General features: G+C 41.3%; 1 protein-coding gene across 1 annotated transcript in view; it reads left to right on the top strand.

Moving 5' to 3' along the window:
• The first annotated feature begins 1,418 nt into the window (after positions 1-1,418).
• tbc1d9 (TBC1 domain family, member 9 (with GRAM domain)) overlaps positions 1,419-22,391 on the top strand; it is a 34,449-nt gene continuing 13,476 nt past the window's right edge. Inside the window, exons 1-13 of the mRNA XM_061770868.1 lie at positions 1,419-2,056; positions 12,446-12,556; positions 13,129-13,247; positions 15,661-15,889; positions 16,484-16,745; positions 16,822-17,029; positions 17,530-17,736; positions 17,825-17,980; positions 19,266-19,416; positions 20,599-20,813; positions 20,894-21,011; positions 21,672-21,957; positions 22,031-22,160. Coding sequence (XP_061626852.1) covers positions 1,936-2,056; positions 12,446-12,556; positions 13,129-13,247; positions 15,661-15,889; positions 16,484-16,745; positions 16,822-17,029; positions 17,530-17,736; positions 17,825-17,980; positions 19,266-19,416; positions 20,599-20,813; positions 20,894-21,011; positions 21,672-21,957; positions 22,031-22,160 — 2,313 coding nt within the window. The 5' untranslated portion in view covers positions 1,419-1,935. The remainder of the gene's footprint in view (positions 2,057-12,445; positions 12,557-13,128; positions 13,248-15,660; positions 15,890-16,483; positions 16,746-16,821; positions 17,030-17,529; positions 17,737-17,824; positions 17,981-19,265; positions 19,417-20,598; positions 20,814-20,893; positions 21,012-21,671; positions 21,958-22,030; positions 22,161-22,391) is intronic.

Raw genomic sequence — 22,391 nt, 5'->3', positions numbered from 1 at the left:
AAATCATCTTGGCATGGATGTGACCAGTTATTATGCACACAACTAATCCTTCCCAGGCCCCCCCCAAAACACAGAAAATTAATTTATATATATATATATATATATATATATATATATATATATATATATATATATATATACAGTGTAATTACATAATTTGTTGATTAATTATAATTCAATTTATTATGAAAAATAGAATACAAAAATCTTACAATAAACTTTTTTAATTGGTACATTAATTTAGCCATTTTTTTCCCCAAATTTAGTTAAAATGTATTATTTTTTAAATTTATTTTGTGCTCATTTATCTCATTAAATGACTTCCGAGTTGATTTATTGTATATAATTTTTTTTTACAGTTTTAAATTGGATTCATCTAATTAAATAATTGGCTAATGAATTACATTTAAATTAATTTCAATTAATACCATTTTAAAATAGCATTTATTATTAAAATAAAATTATTGTATATATTTTCATACATAATTTAACTCTTTACTTAATTGAAATTCATATGTGTAAATAAGTCTGTACCGTAGTGCAGGGATGTCAATATGCGGCCCTCAGGCCAAAACCGGCCCGCGAGGGGCTACAATCCGCCCCGCAGGATGAATATGAACGTGAGAAAAGGAATGAGATATCATGCTGGCTGGCACTAAGAAAACTTTTGAGATTTATTATGCTAAAGTAGAAAATGTAATGGTAATAATTACTACAGCTTCATAAATTGATTGCATTTTAAAGTGCCTCCGGAACAAATTAATTTGCTTTACATTATTTCCGATGGAGAGAAAAATTGTGACGTCTGAATATTAATAGCCCCAAAAACAGCAAACGTGTAAAGTGTAATGTTGATGTTGACGTCACGGCTCCCCTCCTCCGCAGCCCACAGTACAGTAGCCAATACATAAACGAAAGCTTCATAGAAAACCACACAACACTCATTCGTGTACGTGTTTCTCCAACAGCAATTTGTGTGTGGGTTTTAAACCTGTGTGGTTCACCAATGGAGAAAGTTTTAAACTCAAGTTAAACCCGTCAGCAACCCATTCTGCATCCTGTTTTGAACAGAGACAGGAAATAGCCACAGATGTTCTATTCGTCTGGTTTTGTGTTGCTTTCCTTTCAATATCACAAGTACAGATATTTCTTTTGCATGTTCCCCAATAGGCTGGTGATTAATACAATGCACATTTTGCTGCTTAATGTGGTGCGCGTTCCTTGGCCACCTTGGCACAACACCAAATATTTATTTATTTCTATTTTTTTGCGGGGGGTAGATCATTTTTTTAGGGGGGAGTTCAGCTCCCAAGAGACGCCAATATGTTATTGCTGCCGCTCTTGGTTTGTGACGTCAAACGTAGCGCCCGGTCTGTGACGTCATGCGTAGGGCTCGGGCTCTACTTTCCGTCTGAGGGGGTTGGGAGGAGGAGGAGAATGACAACAAGGAGGATGGTGTCTGCCGGCTAGCGTCATTGTTATTCGGCTTGACTCTCGCTCTCTCACTCTCCCGAAGCACCACCACCTCTTTTTTGTTTTTAAAAATTATTATTATTTTTTTCGGTGGAGAGGAAAATGCATACGGAATCGTGTGTCTGTGCCGTGTGACGAGCGACGTCGTGGTTACGCGCACCTGCCGCGGCGCTGGAGCACAGCAAAAGCGTTATAAAATGGCTGCGACCTCGAAGAAATAGTATTTTAGTCTTTTTAAAAAAAATCTATGCCGTATAGAGGAGGACGTTCGTTGGTTTGTTGGACGTTCGCGCCCCGGCTGTGTTTATTTTTAGCTAGGAGGTTGGCTCGTACACTTCGGTAACAGCCATTCCCTTTGCTTTTATTTCTTTATTTATTTTTAAAAAAAAAAAATTAATCATTACTACTAATAACGCTTAATTAGCGGTCCATGTGTCCTTAAAAACGACTCCGTCCAACATCATGTGGGTCAGTCCCGAAGAGGTGTTACTGGCGGGCGCCCTGTGGATCACCGAGCGGGCCAATCCCTATTTCATCCTCCAGAAGCGGAAGGGCCACGGCGGGGGTGGCGGAGGACTGGCAGGTTAGTGGCTTTATTATTATTATCTTAATTTTTATTTTTTATTTTTTTTACTGTTCACTTTTACTTGTCCACATGTATTACTGCTCGTTTAGGTGTTTCCTCGTTTAGGTGATGCTTAGTTTTACACCTAATGGTATTTTTGGCCTTGGAAAAGGTATAACTAGTAATCAGCCTTACCTTGAAGCAGAGGTGGTGGAACCAATGGGGGCATCGGGGTCAAACACCCCACTGTTGACCTGCTTTTGATGTGCCCCATTTGTTCTAACACCACTTATTATTGCACTGGGTGGTGCCCATCCGAGCATATGTTGCATAATTATGTATTATTTCGAGAAATACAAGTAGTTTTTATTGCATAAATTTACCCATGGGTATTGTTTTCTTTTGCTGTGCCGTATTTTCTGCTCATGAGATTTTCATGACAATGTTTGTTTACCTGATTAATTCAATGATATACAATTGTTCGAAATAGTTTTGGCCAATAAAATGTAAGTCATACTTTTTTGTTGGTGCTATATTTAGTTTCACATTGCTACATTGTCATCTCCCTGACAAATTTACTTCATGTAACATCTTTTCCACTAACGCCTCACACATTCAAACTACGGCGTTAAAGAAGGCTAAAATGATCATTCAACCCATTCACCCAGTTTTTTCAGTCACACTGCCTCGGTCAAATGACATAGACATGGTGTAAAGGTTCAGGGTATACAAGTGTAGGCTGTACCTTAAAGCTGAGGTTCTCAAACTGAGGTCCTGGACCCCCTGTGCGCTATCCATAACCTTGGGTTCTGCAAATTAATTTGTAATAAATTATGTAAAAAAAAAAATTCTGCTGCAGACCTATATACGGTGATTGGCATGCCAATAAATCTTTTCTCATGTAGAGTTTTACAGGTAAACCAAGGCGACATTGGGAACATATTTGCAGCTTGGAAGCAAGTACCTTGGGTCAAAAGTTTCCAATGTGTTTAAATAACTGCTTTTGGAGTGTATAAATGGGCAAAATGTCTTGATGTACTGCGTAATTGTCTTCCACCGGGCTCCTTTCTCATTTTGGTGCAAATTATTCCACTTATGTTGTCTGTTTCTTCGCGACAATTATAGTCGCTCGTCCCTTTTTTGAAAAATAGTAACTAGGGCGGTTGGGAAGTATAGCGAGCAAATTGCTAAAATTTTGATGACTAGTATTAGCTTTTCAACTTTTTACTGTCGTTACTACTGCATTTAGTATCTATGATGGTAAAAGTTGTCTTTCGTTTTGTCTTCTCCCATTAATTGCGAGCCACAACAGCAAGATAATGGAGAAAAAGGAGACCCAAACGGTAGAAGGCTGTGCGATTGTAAATATTAAACAGGTCTATTGTATTGTACTCTATTCTATTCCAACGTGTACGAATGTCGGCCCAACCAGTTTCCGAGCATATTGTGGAGGAAACATTGCACTTAACACACGACAGGATATTCATTAAGAAACATACGATAATAGGGCCTTTGCTGACTTTGATCAGAAGGGGGGAGCCTGCTCTAATTCGGCCATATTATCGATATGTTAGTTTGCTCATGTTGTTACTTAGAAACATTTGGGCATATTGTATGTAACCACATTCCCTTTCTTTAATTTCGTCTCCCTTTGTTATTACCACACATAATTTTGTTTACTCCTCGCCTAAGACCATCTCTTTAAACGAGATAAAGTCAAATAATCTTTTTGACTGTGTATAGATTCATGTAAATGTGCGATTCATCACAGCTGTAAGGCTTGGAAACGGATCAGGAAAGGCTTGAAATCAGCGTTATTATTATTTTTTGGGTACAGCTCTTGGATTAGATGTCATTGGATGTGTATTTGTGTAGTTTAGTACCGCATGGGAGCAACGTGAAGATCACATGACCAATCAGGTGTTGCAGGTGGACTTTAAACGTCACTGAATCCCAACATAAAAACAGAATCCTTTTAACTTTAAGTGTTGTGCAACAAGGATTTCCTTCAGGAGAAGATTCGAGAAGAAAAGAAAAAAGCCTTGAACTGAGAATAGCAGGCGTGTTTCTGCCTGTTTACAAACTGAACCGTCCTGACAATGCAGGTGATTGTGTGGTCTCAAAAAAACCGTGCAGTCAGTCTATCCATGTCCTTCATGCTGAATCATTCCGCTTCCTTTTTATCCCCCTCCCCCTCCCTTCTTCAGTTTCTATTCAAACTGGGCGAAACAGACACATTAGAGAGAAGGACGAGGGGGGAACAAGAAAACAGGTGACGCGGGTTTAGGTTTCACTTCCTGACCTCTGTTTTCCCTCCCAAATTAGCTAGTTTTCAACAAAGTTTTTTTTTTTAATTTAAAAAATATATATATATATTTTTTTTACAATCCAAATTAGGGCTCGTGCCATTGGAGTCTTGACCTAAATTCACTCCAGATTAGATAGCAGTGAGAAAGTGGATGAAGAGCATCATAAAAGTTTTGTCGACAATGACCGCTCATATTCATGTGGAAATTGGAATGACTTTTATTGCTGTCTAACCAGAACTGGACTGAAAACAAAGATGAGCCGACACTGCTAACTGTTCTTTATGGTTGACGCATATGCAGTTTGAGAGCAAAGTTGGGAAAAACTATCTCAGAATTTGTACGGACAGTAAAGTTTCTACCTAACAATGAATGAAAACCGGTAGTCTGCGAAAACGTTTAATAACGTGTGTATGTGTTCAATGAATTTAGTTAGGGATGAAAAAATTTGAGGGTGGGGCTCTTTGTTTACATGACAGCGTTGTTCTGGGGCCTCAAAATGTAAACAGCCCTCACAGTTACTGTGAATGTGATGAAAATGGTAGTTGGCAAAAACATATGCTTGTTAAGTGTGATCAGTTAGCATGAGTTAGTACGCACATTCTAGTATGTGACGGACAAAACAGTGATGGTGGACCACGGCGCTACATTAGCGTGTTTTATTTTTTTTTTTCTTAAAAGATCATGTTACGTTTCTGTCACCACACTACCAACGTTAGTCTGCAAAAGTTATATCAGCAACTACTGGCTTAGCATGCATATCACAGTGCTTTCAGTTGTTTTTTGCATGTCCGTATGGACAGGGATTGTCAACAATGTTTCAAAAGCTCAATTTAAAAAAAATGCAGTTTTAACTAGGTTGTTGTTATTTCGCCATGTTTAGTTGTTTTCAAAAGCAACACAGCGTTGTAGTTCTTCATTTCCGTTTATTAGAAAATTCAGTTATTAAACTGAGCCCTGTGGATGGGAATCACTTTATTGTTGTATTCTGAATTAGAAAAAAAAACATTTTTTACTAGGTCATGAAGTGTGGTGTTTCTCTTGAAAGTGAAGTGTAAATTTATTTTCTTTCAGTAGACAGTAAAAACACGTAGTGTTTGTTTGTGTGACATCGCCACCTGCTGGGCTGGCATGCATATTCCTGCCTTCAGTCTGGCGGTCATTGTTTCAACATTGTCTTCTGTATGTGAAACTTCTCAATAACTTCCCATTTTTACCTGGTCATAATGTAAAGCTTTTTGAAGAGATCATTCCAATCCTGACTTTTTAATCAGACCCAATTTGAAGTGTGGTCAAGCGTTTATTGTATTGATTGAATCAAGAAATAATTGCCTGCTCCCTACCGGTTTGTTCTAGTACGTCTATTAGTCAATTTCTTTTGAGCAGATACGTGAACTGTGTTGCTTTGTTGCATTATAATTCGGAACCTTTTTTGTTCCTCTTGATTTGTTTTGACAGTTTGAAACATACAGTAACTGGAGCAGTAACGGTCTGAATGTACAGAGTGAGTCGCTCAATCACTAGCTTTGACATTCTGCCGCAAGCTCTTCCAGTATGAGTTGGAATTGCATAGTTTATGTCCAGCATTAGCTGTAATCATCTCAGTTCTATAAATAGCAAACTTATTTTTGCATTTTGCATGGGTTTAGATGACCACATCGTTGCTGTGTCATGAAAGCGTAATTTTTATGGCCGAACTGAAAACAACAATTGTGAATTTCTTGCTTTAAAGTGTTTCTAATAAATCCTCCCGGGTCTCTTGCTGCGGCGTGCTTAGCACTGGTGGGGGATGATGTCATCCTTATGTAAATGGTGATCTTGCTGGCTTGTACTGTGTGCCAGTTGGCAGTGAAGTAATTACACTGGCACCCACCACATGCTCTTCTTCTTTGTCCTCTTCTTTCGATACACAGTTGTCAGCACTTTTATGGACATACATTCATAGAATGTTTTTTTTTTTTTTTTTTGACTATGCCATCTTTTTTTTCTCACTGAAAGGCCCTTCCACTGCTCTCTCTCTCTCTCTCTCTCTCCAAATGTAGCACCAGAGCTGCCCTTTTTCCACTCATTTGAAAATCAAGATATTATTTGAGAATAGTTATTATCGACTGGCAGGTCGGAACCCAGTGGGTCGCGGACAGCTAGTAAAAAACTTAAATGTATTACCTATTCAGATTAGATTTTCGGTACAGTACAGAGGTGGGCCACACAGAACATAGTAGGGAATGTGCTTCCTGCCGGCACGGAGACCGACTGGTTAGCACGTCTGCCTCACAGTTCTGGGGACCGGGGTTCAAATCCCGGGCCCGCCTGTGTGGAGTTTGCATGTTCTCCCAGTGCCTGGGTGGGTTTTCTCCGGGCACTCTGGTTTCCTCCCACATCCCAAAAACATGCATGGTAGGTTGAGTGTACACTCTAAATTGCCCGTAGGTGTGAATGTGAGTGGGAATGGTTGTTTGTTTCTTATTTGCCCTGCGATTGGCTGGCGACCAGTTTAGGTTGTACCCCGCCTGCCGCCCGAAGATAGCTGGGCTAGGCTCCAGCAGCTTGCGACCCAAGTGACGATAAGCGATAAAGAACATGGATGGATGGATGTTACTTCCTTTCACTCTAGCCACAAGTCTACTCTGTAAACAAATACAGTACAGTTCAGCCTTTGTTTGGAGGACATCACGGCAAGCAATATGCCTTTGACGGTACATTTAAAAATATAATATCCTGTACATGTTTTCAGAGGCTATTTTTAAACAAACAAAAAAATTCTTTCTTTTTCATAACTTCTATGAAAGTGAATTACGACTTTGCAACAGTCGGAAAATGCGGGTCGCAGGGTGACAACAGTTGAGAACCACTGTTTAGAACAACCCTCAGCCACTGCCCTTTTTGCTGTACTGTACTTAAATAATCAACTTTCCATATTGGACCACTGTTTTTTCAGCCTACAAATTGTGCTTCTTAAGCCAGAAGCTTAACAGACACGTAATAAACCCAAATACAACTCGAAAATAGGCCATAAATACAGGTCTTATGCAAGCTGGGAAGCTGCTTTTCATGCAAACTCACAGGAGTCTGCCATTTGGTGTCTACTGCTCTCTATTTGTTATTCTTCAAATGCTCAATCTGAAGTACCATCTTGGAACATTGCATTGTCTCAGCCTACACACTGTGCTTCTTAATTGACTTGGATTTATTTTGAGTTTAACAAACTTAAAATAAATCCCAGTAAAACTCTGAAATAGACCATAAACACGCCTTATGCAACCTGGCAAGCGACGCAGTACTTTGGTGCAGCCTTATTTGACAATGCTAGCAGTTATTCCGGGTTGAATGTCAGCACATCAGTTAAAGTAAGTGTAAGCATTGTTAGAAATTCATCCATCCATCCATTTTCCGTACCGCTTATCCTCCCTAGGGTCAAATTGTTAAGTAAAAAGCATACAACTCCAAATATTGTGATTATTTATTTATTTCTTTCTTTTCCTTCCTAGATTAAATTAATTGGAGTTTCATGTTTTCCACTGGACAACAATGTAATTAAACTTGCATCCAGGTCCAGTCATACGTCTTTACAGTAACTTTAAAATGGACTTTTATGTGTGAAAAATGAAACTGTTTAACAGTTAAAAAAAATGCTTCAAAGTAAGCTGATTTGTTTTGCTCTTACTAATAAACAAAGCAATAATTATGTGTACAAGGAAACACAACCTATCACATGTTTTCTGAGAGGTTTGTGGCCGGAGAGGATGGGGGGTTGGGGTTGTGTGCCTGGATGGGGGGTTGGGGTTGTGTGCCTTATGGGAATGATAAAAGAGAAAATCTCCTGTTACATCACCAAGGAGGTGATGTTATTATACAAATTGGTTTGTGTGGAATTTTTACCTGTTATGACAGGCTTCCTCTGAGGATTAAACCTATGGTGAGAAACCTCAACAGAAATTTTACTCTGCAACAATCAAAAATGGGTTAAACCTTTAACATAGGAATATCATTTGACATGATCCATGTGATAATAAGACTGTTTGTCTTTAGAATATCTTGTAATTAGGGCTGGCACGATCTAATCTTTTTAGAATCCTATAGATATTTTGTTGAGTACTCGAGTAAATAGTTTTTTTTTTTTTTTTTTACTACTAACATGGTGGACTTCTATCCTTAAACTGCTGAATTATGTTGTTACTGAATGTATGGTATAAGCACTGTACAGAATTTGAGACAACAAAATCAGCCTTTGCTAAACAGTTAGCATTTGCGATTAGCATTAATGCACGAGCGATTTTAGGTTAAAAAAATGCTAACTACCATTCAGCTCATTCATACATCATCTTATATGTACATTATACATCTAATAGTGTCTTAAAAATCACTTACAGATGCTCCTCTGTCGTTTTTGGCAAAGTTTATCAATGGCCAAACACTGCTTTCGTCTGCAATAAATGCCCGTGTGAAACATCGGTTCCGGCGGCGCAAACCTGGTTCTGACTTCGAGGCAGAAATTCTTCGTCGCCGTATTTTTGAAGTCGACTTAGCCAAGTTACTCGATTTCCCCCACCCCTAGTTGTAATATGTTCTGCATAGGTATATGTATAGGGTCATGAATCCTGATGCAACTTTATCTCCTTTTACCTATTAACAGCGTCAAAACACACACACACACACACACAACAACAATATAACCTCAGCAATGGAAGAACAGAACTCCACCCAGCCACCATAGTTCTGGCATTGAAGCAGGAGTTCAGAAATATTATTAAAAATACCAGTTGATTAATTGAATGTTAATTTGAGCCACTGTCAGTCATGGAACTATAGTCAAATGGTCATTCCTAAAAAAAAAAAATTATAATTTTTAAATGAATCATTTGTACACCCAGCTTTAAACGAACTAATTGCCATACCAACAATCAAGCGACTGAGTGGACAGTGATGTCGACCCCTCCCCAAAAAAGAAACTCTTTTTCAGATTTCACTCCAGGACCAGACAGTGTGGGTGGCTGTCGAGCGATCTCGATACCTTTTGTGAGCTGGTCACGAGGCGTGGGTTTCCTGTGTTAAAACCTCAAGCCGCCTGGTCGCCGGCTGAACGCCTCAGTGTGATCTTGAAAATTCTCGCTGAGATCACCCGACCAAGAAAGTGCGGTGACTTGTTAGTAATTTTTTTGTTGTGTGTCTCTGCAAGCAAATATTAAGCTGCGTTAGCTATGAAACGGTTTACGGCTGCTGCGCACTGCAACTTTCTGCTAAGCCAAAGGTCATTCGAGTCTGTTTGCTCAGCAGATAGTTGAGTGTAATTTTCAGTGAGTTTTGTACCTCAATATCTGAATATCTAACATGTTTGATATTTTCACCTCGTAAGGGGAAAAACTCACTGTGTGCGCTACTTGAGCTAAATTCAGAGTGCAGAAATGCCAGCAAGCATTCCAAGACATTGCAAAAATGAATGAATAATATGAGGAGCAACATCATTTTGTCAGTGTCTTCAGTTTCATTTATAAATTGGCAACACATCCACTATTTTGTCCTCTAATATGCAGCTGCTGACAACTTCGCTGGGGGCCGCCATTTTGACACCATGTGAACGTAGGATACATTTTGATAGGCCACATGAATTCTTGCAATCAGCGGCACATTTCTCAAGTAGCTAAGCACCCACACGAGGCGAAACACATCAAATATGTTAGATATTCGTCTCAAGGCCTTGTGAGGTAGAAAACCCAACAGAAAATTCCTTGCACACCCTGAGCTATCGGCTCATGCGCATAGCATTGGAGTCACTGATGGTATAGTGTTACAGTCGCCTGACTAAGGTGCAGGCAGCGTGGCTTCAGTTCCTATTCAGTGACAGTGTAAATGTGAGTTTGAGTTCCTATCTCCATATGTGCCCCGTGCCTGGCTGGTTGTATAAAAATTGGATGGTTGCTGATTGAATACATATGTTTTGTTGGTTTACATGTCTTTCAGCATTGTGACTATACTGATAACCGTGATCATTTTGCTCCCTATCGTGGTGATAAAATCAAGTCATACTGCATTATCTCATTACTCTGAGCAGACTCTTTTCTAACGTTCCCATCAGGCAGTTAAGAGCCAGAAAAATCCAAGTTATGATTTTCGGGGTATATGACAGGAAATGCACATCTAATTTGGAGATGTGGTATTTGTTATAGCGCTTTGTTCAACATTCGTTCGAGTAAAGGTTGCATAATGTTGAATAGGGGGACTGAGGGAGCGAGACTAAAATGGATGAATATCGGCACAATGAAGAGACAGTGCATGAGAGTCACAGGGAAGGATTGAAGTCTAAAAGCAGCGATGGACAATGTACAGTTTGTAGGCCATATATGTCTCGCAAGAACATTTGATCAGGTGTGCCATGCAATTCTAAAACCAAGGGTAAGTGCTCTTGATATATATTTTAAAATACAAAAACTGAATGCTGGTAGGAAAAAGGTCCCTGGTTTAACGAGAAAATATTTGCATTTTAATGGGGAACAATAATCCGATGCTTTAATGTACTCATTATCACCAAATTTGGATTATTTGGTTTACTTGTTTTACTTACAGAGGATGAGAAAAGGAGAAATCCAGGGAGTAGTCAAAACAATCAAGGACACACAGAAATACTGTGCTGTCTAAGAACTATGGAACAATAAAACATGTAAAGGTTATATAAAACTAATATTTGATATATATATATGAAACATTAATTTTCCAAATCAGGTATCACACCCCTGAGCATTTTTGCGATGCTTTGGTACGTTGCTCAAGGGCACCTAAGCAGTTTTTGAAGAAACCTAACCTGACATTACTTCATCATGCAGTGCAATTTCGATTTTTGTTCTGTCCAAGCACTCGACATGCACAGGAAATGATAAGGAGACGATGAGGCACATTCTGTACATAGATTTCTTGTTAGCATTGCGAAAACTTTGAGTCCAAAGACTAGGCTAAAAATCTTTGGACATGGTTCAATGTGCATTACCACTACCGTTGTCATAAGAAGTGACCCCCCCAACTTCAAGCATACGTGATGTCAACCCACGCGGTACCCAGAATCCAATGTGCCATTACAATGTTGAATAATTGCAAGAATTAACGTCCTTACTGCATTAATTCTTGTTGTTTCTGTGTATTTGTGTTACCAGTAGTTCACTGATTGTGTAACTTATTTAAATGTGTGAAACATTGACTTCCCGGTCAATTCTGCTAAATAGATGAGCCCAACAGGTTGATAGAAGACTGTTAAAGCCAGCCAAGGAAATTCTTGAGTATACATCCAGTATATTTGCTCAACACTAGTGAGTGTCACTTTGAGAACATTGATGATATTATTGTACAATTTGTAATTTCCTGTCATCTAATTAGATAGTTTGCAGTTACTCTGTTGTAAGACTAGTCAAAATAACCCAGTTGGACCCAGTTTCAATTTTGCAGATTATCTGCCGTGAAAAGGCCAATGCCGATATGTGCCAAAATCCCGAATATCGGCTCCAGTAACCGGCCCAGCCGATAATCGGTCTATCACTTGTTGATTCAGTCATTCAAAATACACAGTGAGGATTAAGCCTATTTCAAGCCCGAAGCAAGGGCGTTTGTTGCGTAGTATACAGGCGGGAACGAGGAACGATTGGCTACTCTTGACTGTGTGTCAGAAATCTGAGTGGCATCCAACAGTAACCTTGCACTGTTGAAGCTGAGTAACGACTAGATTCTACAAGGTTTCTGAGGTTGTTTGCGTCATTTTCAGTAATTGCATTCAGAGTCCTGACAACATGCCATCTTCTTGAATTATTTTGACAATCGCCAATAGTTTGAAACGTGTACTACTGACACCTACAGGAGTTAAGCGAAACAGCAACCACCTTAACATACTGTACCTCATGAGCAGTCAAGTCTAGCATCTTGTGACCACTTCACTTGTTAACGGGTGATAAAAGTTAACAAGAAACTTCAGAATCTTGAACCTTTTGACACTAAGCCAAGTCCGTCTAAGATGCACCACCTGTCAGTTTACTCGTGGACAGAACCCTTGTCGAAGTAATTGATTTTGGAGTTTTTCCATTGGTTGCCTTGCCCAAGCACTGTGTTTTGTGTATTGCCACAGATCTTTTGGTGGGGACCTTGGACGTGGTCTTGGATTCAAGCGCCCGGATGGCTCCCTACAGGATTCTCTACCAAACCCCGGACTCTCTATCCTACTGGATCATCGCTCACGGTGTGTAAATGTCAACTCGAGCAATTTAGGGTTACAGTCATCTTTTAAAGGAAGGAGACGTCCCCAGCCCCCCCCCATCCGCCGGACATCCTGTCGTTTCCCATGTGTCCAGCCGAATGCTGAGCATTCCATCATGGCCCCGGTGGATGTTAAAGGGCCAGATTAAAGAAGGAGAGAATGTAGAGTTTCATTTTGCTTTCCTGTCCTTTGCAGGTCTGTCCTCTGTTATTGTATTTTGTCGAGTCAAAACTGGAGTTAGTTGCCTCTTAGCAGCTTTCACTCTGCTTTCTATAAGAATTTGGAGTGTGTTTGTACAAACCTGTATCCATTTGTTAGGTTTGAACATTATTTTGTTTGGGTAACTTAACAATTATTCTCCCCCTCTTCTGAATTCCTCGGTCTGGAGCAACAATCACCCAGCGTATAGTCATGTTGAGGGAGAGTGATTGAGTGGGGAATTCCAGTAATGGATTTAGTCGGTGGCTAGAAAAATAATTTAGATATCGCTGCTTGTCGAGGTTCCAAAGTGTTGCGCTGTTTAGAATTCACTTGTCCATTTCACTTGTCCTCAGGAACGTCACGTAAAGAGATCACAGAGCACTGGGAGTGGCTGGAGCACAACATGCTGCAGACTCTCTCCATATTTGAGAATGAAAACGACATCACCACCTTTGTCAAAGGAAAAGTCCAGGCAAGTAATGTACACACAAATTATTACTTCCAGTGCAAAAGAGAGTTATATATATTTTAGTGGATACTTGTTGGACATACAGTGGGTACGGAAAGTTTTCAGACCCCCTTAAAATTTTCACTTTGTTATATTTGCAAAATCATTTTCATTGACATTTTTGATGATTTATTAAAAAAAAAAAACTGAAATATCACACAGCCATAAGTATTCATATATATATATATATATATATACACTCATATATTTAACTCGGGTGCGGTCCATTTCTTCTGATCATCCTTGAGATGGTTCTACACCTTCTTTGGAGTCCAGCTGTATTTGATTATACTGATTGGACTTGATTAGGAAAGCCACACCGCTATCTGTATAAGACCTTACAGCTCACAGTGCACCTCAGAGCAAATGAGAATCATGAGGTCAAAGGAACTGCCTGAAGAGCTCAGAGACAGAATTGTGGCAAGGCACACATCTGGCCAAGGTTACAAAAAAGTTTCTGCTGCACTTAAGGTTCCTAAGAGCACAGTGGCCTCCATTATCCTGAAATGGAAGACGTTTGGGACGATCAGAACCCTTCCTAGAGCTGGCCGTCCGGCCAAACTGAGCAATTGGGGGAGAAGAGCCTTGGTGAGAAAGGTAAAGAAGAACCCAAAGATCGCTGTGGCTGAGCTCCAGAGATGCAGTCGGGAGATGGGAGAAAGTTCTAGAAAGTCAACCATCAATGCAGCACTCCACCAGTCTGGGCTTTATGGCAGAGTGGCCCGACGGAAGCCTCTCCTCAGTGCAAGACAAATGAAAGCCCGCATGGAGTATGCTAAAAAAAACACCTGAAGGACTCCAAGATGGTGCAAACCAACGTTCACCATCCAACCTGACAGAACTGGAGAGGATCTGCGAGGAGGAATGGCAGATGATCCCCAAATCCAGGTGTGAAAAACTTGTTGCATCATTCCCAAAAAGACTCATGGCTGTATTAGCTCAAAAGGGTGCTTCTCCTAAATACTGAGCAAAGGGTCTGAATACTTATGGCTGTGTGATATTTCCGTTTTTCTTTTTTAATAAATCTGTAAAAATTGCAACGATTCCGGGTTTTTCTGTCAATATGGGGTGATGTGTGTACAACAATGTGGAAAAAATGAACTTAAATGATTTTAGCAAATGGATACAATATAACAAAGAGTGAAAAATTTAACGGGGTCTGAATACTTTCCGTACCCAGTCGTCAGTCGTATGTAATGGTGCAGAATCTCAAGCAAGGAAAAAATTACTTCCGCTTTCAACTTCCCTCCATTATTCATTTGATACAATGGAAACCGCGAATGTGAGACACTTGTACATTCTATTCCCATTGTGACACGGACATAACCATTTTCACATTTACTGATCAACATACACCAGGGCGCCTTCTTGTAAACAAATGCCTTGCTGCAAATAAAAGACAGTTGAGTACATCTATATTGAGGAAATATACACTTGCAGACATTCTGGTTACAGTGATTTAAATTTTGCCTTTATATGGTCTTATGGTTATCATGGCTGGTTCACAGTTCTGGGGTTCTGGTTTTGAACCTCTGATTTCTCTGTGGATTTTTCCAGATAGTCCGACTTCCTTCCATGTTCCAAAGACATGACGTTAAGTTCATTAAAGACTCGAACTTGTCCACAAGTGTGAATGTGAGTGTGAATGGTTGTTTGTCTATACGCGCCCTGCGATTGGCTGGTGACCAGTCCAGGGTGTACACCACCTCTGACCCCAAAAGTCAGCTGGGTTAAGATCCAGCTAATGAAGAAAAGAATAGAAAATGGATAAATCATGATAACATTTTGATGATCAGTAGGGAGTAGGGCAGTTTTGGGGGGTTTCAGTGCCTTGCTCAAAGGTATTGTATGTCGACAGTGCTCAAGGGGCTCATTCAATATTTTGGTTCTGCAGCTGGTTATCAACCCTCTACTCCCGAAGTCCACGCACTCCTTCAACAAACTGACAAAGTTGGAACCCGTTACCCTAAACACCCTCAAATAAAGCTCGTTTATAGCAAATGAAGGTATCATTTTACTGATTATAATAACACTTTTAATTATCACCTCAGTTTGGGAATCCCTGCCTTCCAGAATGAACGACTCCCGTCCCTGTATTAAACAACAGCAACATGGAGAGTGGGTCCATTAAACGACCAATATGTGGCGTGCCTAGTAGAATTAACATGGTCACGGTGGAGATTCGCTTCGCTGACAAACAACAGACCATAAGCATCACAAAACTAACCGTAAAGAGCACGCTGACAATGCCCCCTAAGTGTTAGTAAATCTTCTGCTATTTACAGAACAGTGCCGTCTTGCGCAGTCTGGAACTCAATCCTCTCTTTGTGTGTGTGTGTGTGTGTGTGTGTGTGTGTGTGTGTGTGTCCCGCTGCAGGGCATCATCGCCGAATACAACAAGAACCATGACGTCAAAGAGGACGATGACACAGACAAGTTCAAGGAGGCCAGCTCCAAGTTCCGCAAGTTGTTCGGCATGCCGGACGAGGAGAAACTGGTCAACTATTACTCGTGCAGCTACTGGAAGGGCAAAGTGCCACGGCAAGGCTGGCTATACCTCAGCATCAACCACCTCTGCTTCTATTCCTACCTACTGGGCAAAGAAGGTTGGCACTAGATTAGGAAAAAGGGTCCTGAATGCTCAGTTTTGATTGACACTGTCAGAGAGGTATGAATTTGATACTGTTTATTATTGTGGTTGTAGTTTGGACAGCCATAGACAAGGTCCAAGTAAAGACCATAATCGACATGCAGGTGTCCTGGAAGCAGTCTGTAGAAAACATACACCATCTACATTCAACAGTAAACTGTTCGCCATTTAACACTCGAATGTAGCTACTGTATCGCTTCAGCCAGAGAGGCACTGATTGATCTTAATACTAACACATAATAATATAAAACAATACTCACAGGTGTGTATGCTTTATCCTTTGTGAAGAACAACTAATATTAGTGCTGCTTCGTGAAGAATGAGTAGTATACGTATGACTATATTATACTCCCCTCAGGTGGCTAAGGCGCACACACCAGAAGGCGTAGCACAATGAATTGAAGCAAAACATGTGACCAAATTTTTTTATTGTTTTCATGCTATTTAATTATGTCATTACTGTGTGTGTGTGTGTGTGTGTGTATATATATATATATATATATATATATATATAAAACTTTGTAAAATTTTGTAACCCTATATCTTTCAGTCAAACTGGTGGTGCGCTGGGCGGACATCACACAGCTGGAGAAGAGCGCCACCCTGCTGCTGCCTGACGGCATAAAGGTGAGCACGCGCAGCCACGAGCACGTCTTCTCCGTCTTCCTCAACATCAACGAGACCTTCAAACTGGCTGAGCAACTGGCCAACATCGCCATGCGGCAGCTGCTGGACAACAAGGGCTTCGAGGAGGACCGCTCGCTACCCAAGCTCAAGAAGAAGTCGCCCAAGAAGGTGTCGGCCCTCAAGAGGTGACTCGCTAATACCTGTTTGGATGCTTTCTCCCCCTGTTTTACTTGATGTCTGACATCTTCATTCTTCCTGCAGGGACTTGGATGCCAGAGCCAAGAGCGAACGTTACAGGGCGCTCTTCCGTCTGCCCAAAGATGAAAAACTGGATGGGCACACGGACTGCACCCTGTGGACTCCCTTCAGCAAAATGCACATCCTGGGTCAGATGTTTGTCTCCACCAACTACATCTGCTTCACCAGCAAGGAGGAGATGCAGTGCAGCCTCATCATTCCCCTCCGTGAGGTCAGTCAGGCAGGAGGAGTACACAGGACACTTCATTAGGAACACCTTTTTTGTTCCATTAGCAACACCTGCGCAATCAGATGTTAACCATGTAGGTGTCACCCTGGGAAACATCTCAAATATACCAACGCGGTAAACCTAGTATTTAGGCCACACATAAAAATGGTAATACCTAATTTTATCCTCAGAAAATGGCAGTGATGTCTGATAACTACTTTAAATGTTTTATCCACAATGATCATAGTATTTGTTTGTGATATTCCAATATTTCATAATTTTCTTGGAGTACATAGCGAGATATCTTAGTTTTCTAATATATATATATTCCAATTGACATATTTTATATATATTATATATATATATTTTTATATGGTATATATGGTTCCTTGGAACTGGACTGCATCATAATGATAGTTTAATATTTTGTCCCTCTCATGTTGCTCTTGTATTGGATCTCATTAGACTGTGCAGGTGTGCCTAATACAATGGACAACTTTCAGGTGACCATCGTGGAGAAGGCCGACAGCTCCAACATGCTCCCCAGCCCCGTCTCGATTAGCACCAAGAACCGAATGACTTTCCTGTTTGCCAACCTGAAGGACCGGGACTTCCTGGTCCAGAGGATCTCCGACTTCCTGCAGCAGACGCCCTCCAAAAGCTGCCAGGAGCGGGAACTCACGGGCAGCCTCAACAGTTTTGACGACGAAGTGAGGGCGGATGGGTTCAGCGCGTGGTGGTCATTCCTTGGCCTTCCGCTTCCTGAATATGTTTTCTTTTTTTCCTTGTGCTTTCTAGGTTTACGGATCGCTGCTGTCCAGCAGCCCGCATCACAGCGTGAGCTCAGAGGGAGAGCGCATCTTCAATCTGAACGACAGCAGCGTGCCCACCGCCTCGCAGGCCCTCATGACCATGTACCGACGCCGCTCGCCTGAGGAGTTCAATCCCAAACTGGTGAGCCAAAAGGCATTTGGAACTAAATGTAAAGAGTCGTCACACTTACACTACTGTGTGATACTATTTTGCAAAAAAGCGACTCACTCAGCAACATTGCCAAAGACATGGTGTCCATTTACAGGCTGCAAAAGCAGTCATTGATATGCTAGAAACCTTTGACCTGAGGTATGTGCAAATATTTGGCTGAGGTCGCCCTGCCGCCCCTGTACAACTAGATGGAAAAGAGCGTGAGAGAACTGGAGGGTGCAAACCCTGTTATTCTTGGATCCATGTAATTTGGCGGCTCATTTTGTGTTTAATTGTTCATTTTTTTTAGAGTGTGTTAACATCAGTGTTTTTGGAAAATGTTGAATGGATGTTTGGTATCTGGAGAAATTAAACAAATCCCAGAAGTGATAAAAAAACAGGCAAAATAATGTTATTGTCATTTGAATAACTTAAGAGTGGGTGGGGGTTTAGTAATAGTATAAAGGCAGACAGACCCAGTTCAATTTCCTGTTCCATGGTTATCATCACACTTTTCCTCTTTGCCACCAGTTGTACCTACTGTTTGTGGTGGCATCAAAACAGCTAAAAAAAATGACAAAGATGAAAGAAAAAGGCAGAAGTGGCCACATATGGCCCGCACCCTCCTTTAATCCAGCCCGCCGAGCATTGAGATGATCAAATGTTAATATTTGTTGCATTAATTAAGCTGTTTTTCCTGGCATTAGTTAATTAAAATATTACTATTAATTTTTTATTCATTTGCTTATTAAATAATTGGTTAAGTTAGTCATCGTAAATAATATTAAAAAAAAACATAACATATAAATACATAGGCAGTTAAAATTGATGAAAATAGTTTTTCTTAAATAATTGGCTAATTAATTAGATTGTCTATTATATTAAAACAATAATAAATTATATCATTTCAAAATGAGAATGAATTTTTACATTGTAGCTTTTTTTTTAAATTTTACCTCATTTTCAAATGACCTGGCCTATCTGTCCATTTTAAAACTCAAATGTGGCCCTTGAAGACAAACGTTTGCCCACCCATACTCTACATAGGTGCTCAAAGAGCTGAAGTCTCACATGATGTAGAGGATGGTGGATTAAACTTTTTTTTAAATTATTATTATTTACTTTGAGGCATATTTTGCAAGAACAATTTGGTTGCACACCAAATTGGTCCACTTTTGGGGTATTCCACTTTCATTGTTATTCTATATTAAGATGCTTGGTGCAGGTCTCGTTTGTGCTCTTTTGCAACAAACTGCGTCGTTGCTTGTGTGCTCAGGCTAAGGAGTTCCTGAAGGAGCAGGCCTGGAAGAACCACTTCACCGAGTTCGGCCATGGTGTGTGCATGTACCGCACCGAGAAGACCAAAGAACTGGTCCTCAAAGGCATCCCCGAGGGCATGAGAGGAGATCTGTGGTTACTGTTCTCTGGTGAGCTCCAACGAATCAACATCATAACCTTAAAATGCCGTTATCAGGACCCTCGTAAACCGCGTGGCATTGAACGCAGGATCAGGGTATAACAAAATCGCTACATTGAAAGAAAACCATCAACAATACATCACAATATCTATTTAAATGACAATGTACAGTGAACCCTTTCATATTCGGTTTGGCGTTAAAAGTCGGCGTGAACTCGGACAACAGTGCTGAAATTAGAGCCAGTGGGATTAATAATGTGTTGTTGCAGATAATGATGCGTCACAATATCGATATTTTGTCCCATCCCTAGTTAGCATGCGTGTAGAGTAGGGTCCGTGCAGTGTAACAGGGGCGTAATTGAGACTGCTCCTTTCTCACTAAAGATCTATTGCACTACACAAAAACATAAAATAGAGATAGTGACTTGGGATTGGACAGACCGTGTTATGCTAACCAATTAACGCCTTCATGTGTGACATTTTTTTTTCTTTTTTTTTGACATACCAACGACAACTCTCCGACAGCAAACTTTGACCTCGACCAATAGGATTGCGTATTGTGACCGCCGCATTGCCTCCTGTGCTTGCTGTTGTCAACATACTTGGTCTCCGTTGTCAACCTTTATTCATGCGCACAAACCAATGTTTACTGAAGCTTTAGAGCATGACTGGACAGAACGCCGGCATGTTTACTTCCAAACGTTAGTGCTACCACTAGCTTGCTAGGCCTCATAGCGTTTTGTTGCCTGCTTGCGAGACATATCGTATTAAAAGTATGTGAGCATACCTCAAGCAGTCCTTGAATGGACAGCTCAATACGTCCTCTCCCGAGCACCTGGTGACACCCCACGTTTTTTTCGTCTTTTTTTTTTTACCCACATTGCCGTGGTGATCCATTGTTTGACAACAACTTGTTGTCGCCATGGTAATGTTTGTAGCCGGTTGCAGTGAAAGGTGACACGTTTTCTGGGTACGCCTCCCCGACAGTGTTTGTTTGATTTGACAAGATAAACCCAAGATTGTAAAATATGTGATATGGTGGTATCGGAATACATGTCGTGTAGTGTTGCCGCTGTCTGACCGAGGTATGGTAAGATTTTAGGGCAATAGTCTGACATAGTGCAATTGTGAAAAATCACATTTGTCTTGTAGTCTGATCCAGGCATAATCTTGCGGTCTCTGGTGTTCCCAGGGGCCATCAACGAGATGGCCACCCATCCCGGCTATTACGAAGACCTGGTGGAGCGCTCCATGGGAAAATACAACTTAGCCACAGAGGAAATCGAGCGGGACCTCCACCGCTCCCTGCCGGAGCATCCCGCCTTCCAGAATGAGATTGGCATAGCCGCCCTCCGTCGGGTCCTCACCGCCTACGCCTTCAGGAACCCAAACATCGGATACTGTCAGGTAGAGTGCTCAGTTTCTGTGTAGTGATTTGAAAATGACAAGCGATAACTTTTTTTGTTGGTATTTTGATAACATCACAGGCTATGAATATTGTGACATCGGTGTTGCTCCTCTACGCTAAAGAGGAGGAGGCCTTCTGGCTACTGGTGGCACTCTGTGAAAGGATGTTGCCGGACTACTATAACACCAGGGTTGTAGGTTAGTATGAAAAATCTGTACATATCGCCTGTTTCCCAAAGCACACACTTTTGTTGGAATGTGTACACATGGAAAAATTGGAGAAAAAAAACCCAACAGTTAAAGAAATGGGGGGAAAAAAACACAATGGTCACTGAAAATACATCCAGCACTGGCTGTTTTGTATTGGTGCAGGGTAAAGTTAAATCTCAAGACTACCAAGGCATTCTGGAGTCAAACATCCATTCCATGTCAGAAAACGTGGCCTAGGTTATGTTCTAGGCTGCATTTTGCTGCATCTGACACTGATTGTTTTGATTCTGTGTAGGCTGCAGTGAAATCTCAAGACTATCAGGGAATTCTGGAGTCAAATATGTGCTAGCTTGGTCTCTTTTTATGTTCTGGGGCAGCTTTTTGCTGCATCTGGTATAGGGTGTTTTGAATCTGTCCATGGTACAAGGACATTCTCAAGACTCTCAATGGCATTCTGGAGACAAATGTACTGCGCAGTGACAGAAAGCTTAGAGTCTGTTTTGTCCTGGGGCTGCTTTTTGCAGGATCTGGCAGAGGCTGAGTTGCATCTGTGAAGGGTCCAATGAAATGTCAAGATTCTCAAGGCATTCTGGAGCCAAATGCTATCCGATGTCAGAAAGCTTGATCTTGGCTATGTGATCTTCTCAGGAGCTCTGGTGGATCAAGGCGTGTTCGAGGAGCTGGCCCGCGAGTACGTGCCTGAGCTGTACGACTGCATGCAGGACCTCGGCGTCATATCCACCATCTCGCTGTCCTGGTTCCTCACACTCTTCCTGTCGGTCATGCCGTTCGAGAGCGCCGTTGTGGTGGTGGACTGCTTCTTCTACGACGGCATCAAGGTGATCTTCCAGCTAGCGCTCGCCGTGCTGCACGCCAGCATCCACCAGCTGCTCAGCTGCAAGGACGACGGCGAGGCCATGACGGTGCTGGGCAGGTGAGGCGAGGGCCACAAAGAGCGGTCAGGTGTCATCTTCTTGTTTTCTTGACGGGACATTTGTTGGTCGTAGATATTTGGACAATGTCACCAATAAGGACAGCACCTTGCCACCCATCCAACATCTGCATTCCTTGTTGACGGACAACGGAGAACCACATCCCGAGGTGGACATCTTCAAACTGGTCCGCAGCTCTTATGAGGTATTTCATACGCAAGAAGCATTTGTGTCTGATAATGTTCTTTGAAGGTATAAGACTGACTGACTTCAGTGCAGGCAGCCTTGGTTTAGTTCCCACTCAGTGACCGTGTGAATGTGAGTGTGACTGGTTGTCTCTCTTTATGAGGCCTGTGATTGACTGGTGACCAATCAAGGCCCCCGTTCCTCTTTTGGCAACAACAGCTCTGCTGTCTCATTAATTTGTACTTTTTTC

This window comes from Phyllopteryx taeniolatus, chromosome 4 (assembly GCF_024500385.1).
Source record: "Phyllopteryx taeniolatus isolate TA_2022b chromosome 4, UOR_Ptae_1.2, whole genome shotgun sequence".
NCBI classification, from domain to species: domain Eukaryota; kingdom Metazoa; phylum Chordata; class Actinopteri; order Syngnathiformes; family Syngnathidae; genus Phyllopteryx; species Phyllopteryx taeniolatus.
The sequence above is the reverse complement of the archived record's forward strand: the minus strand, read 5'-3'. Positions and strand labels throughout refer to the sequence as shown.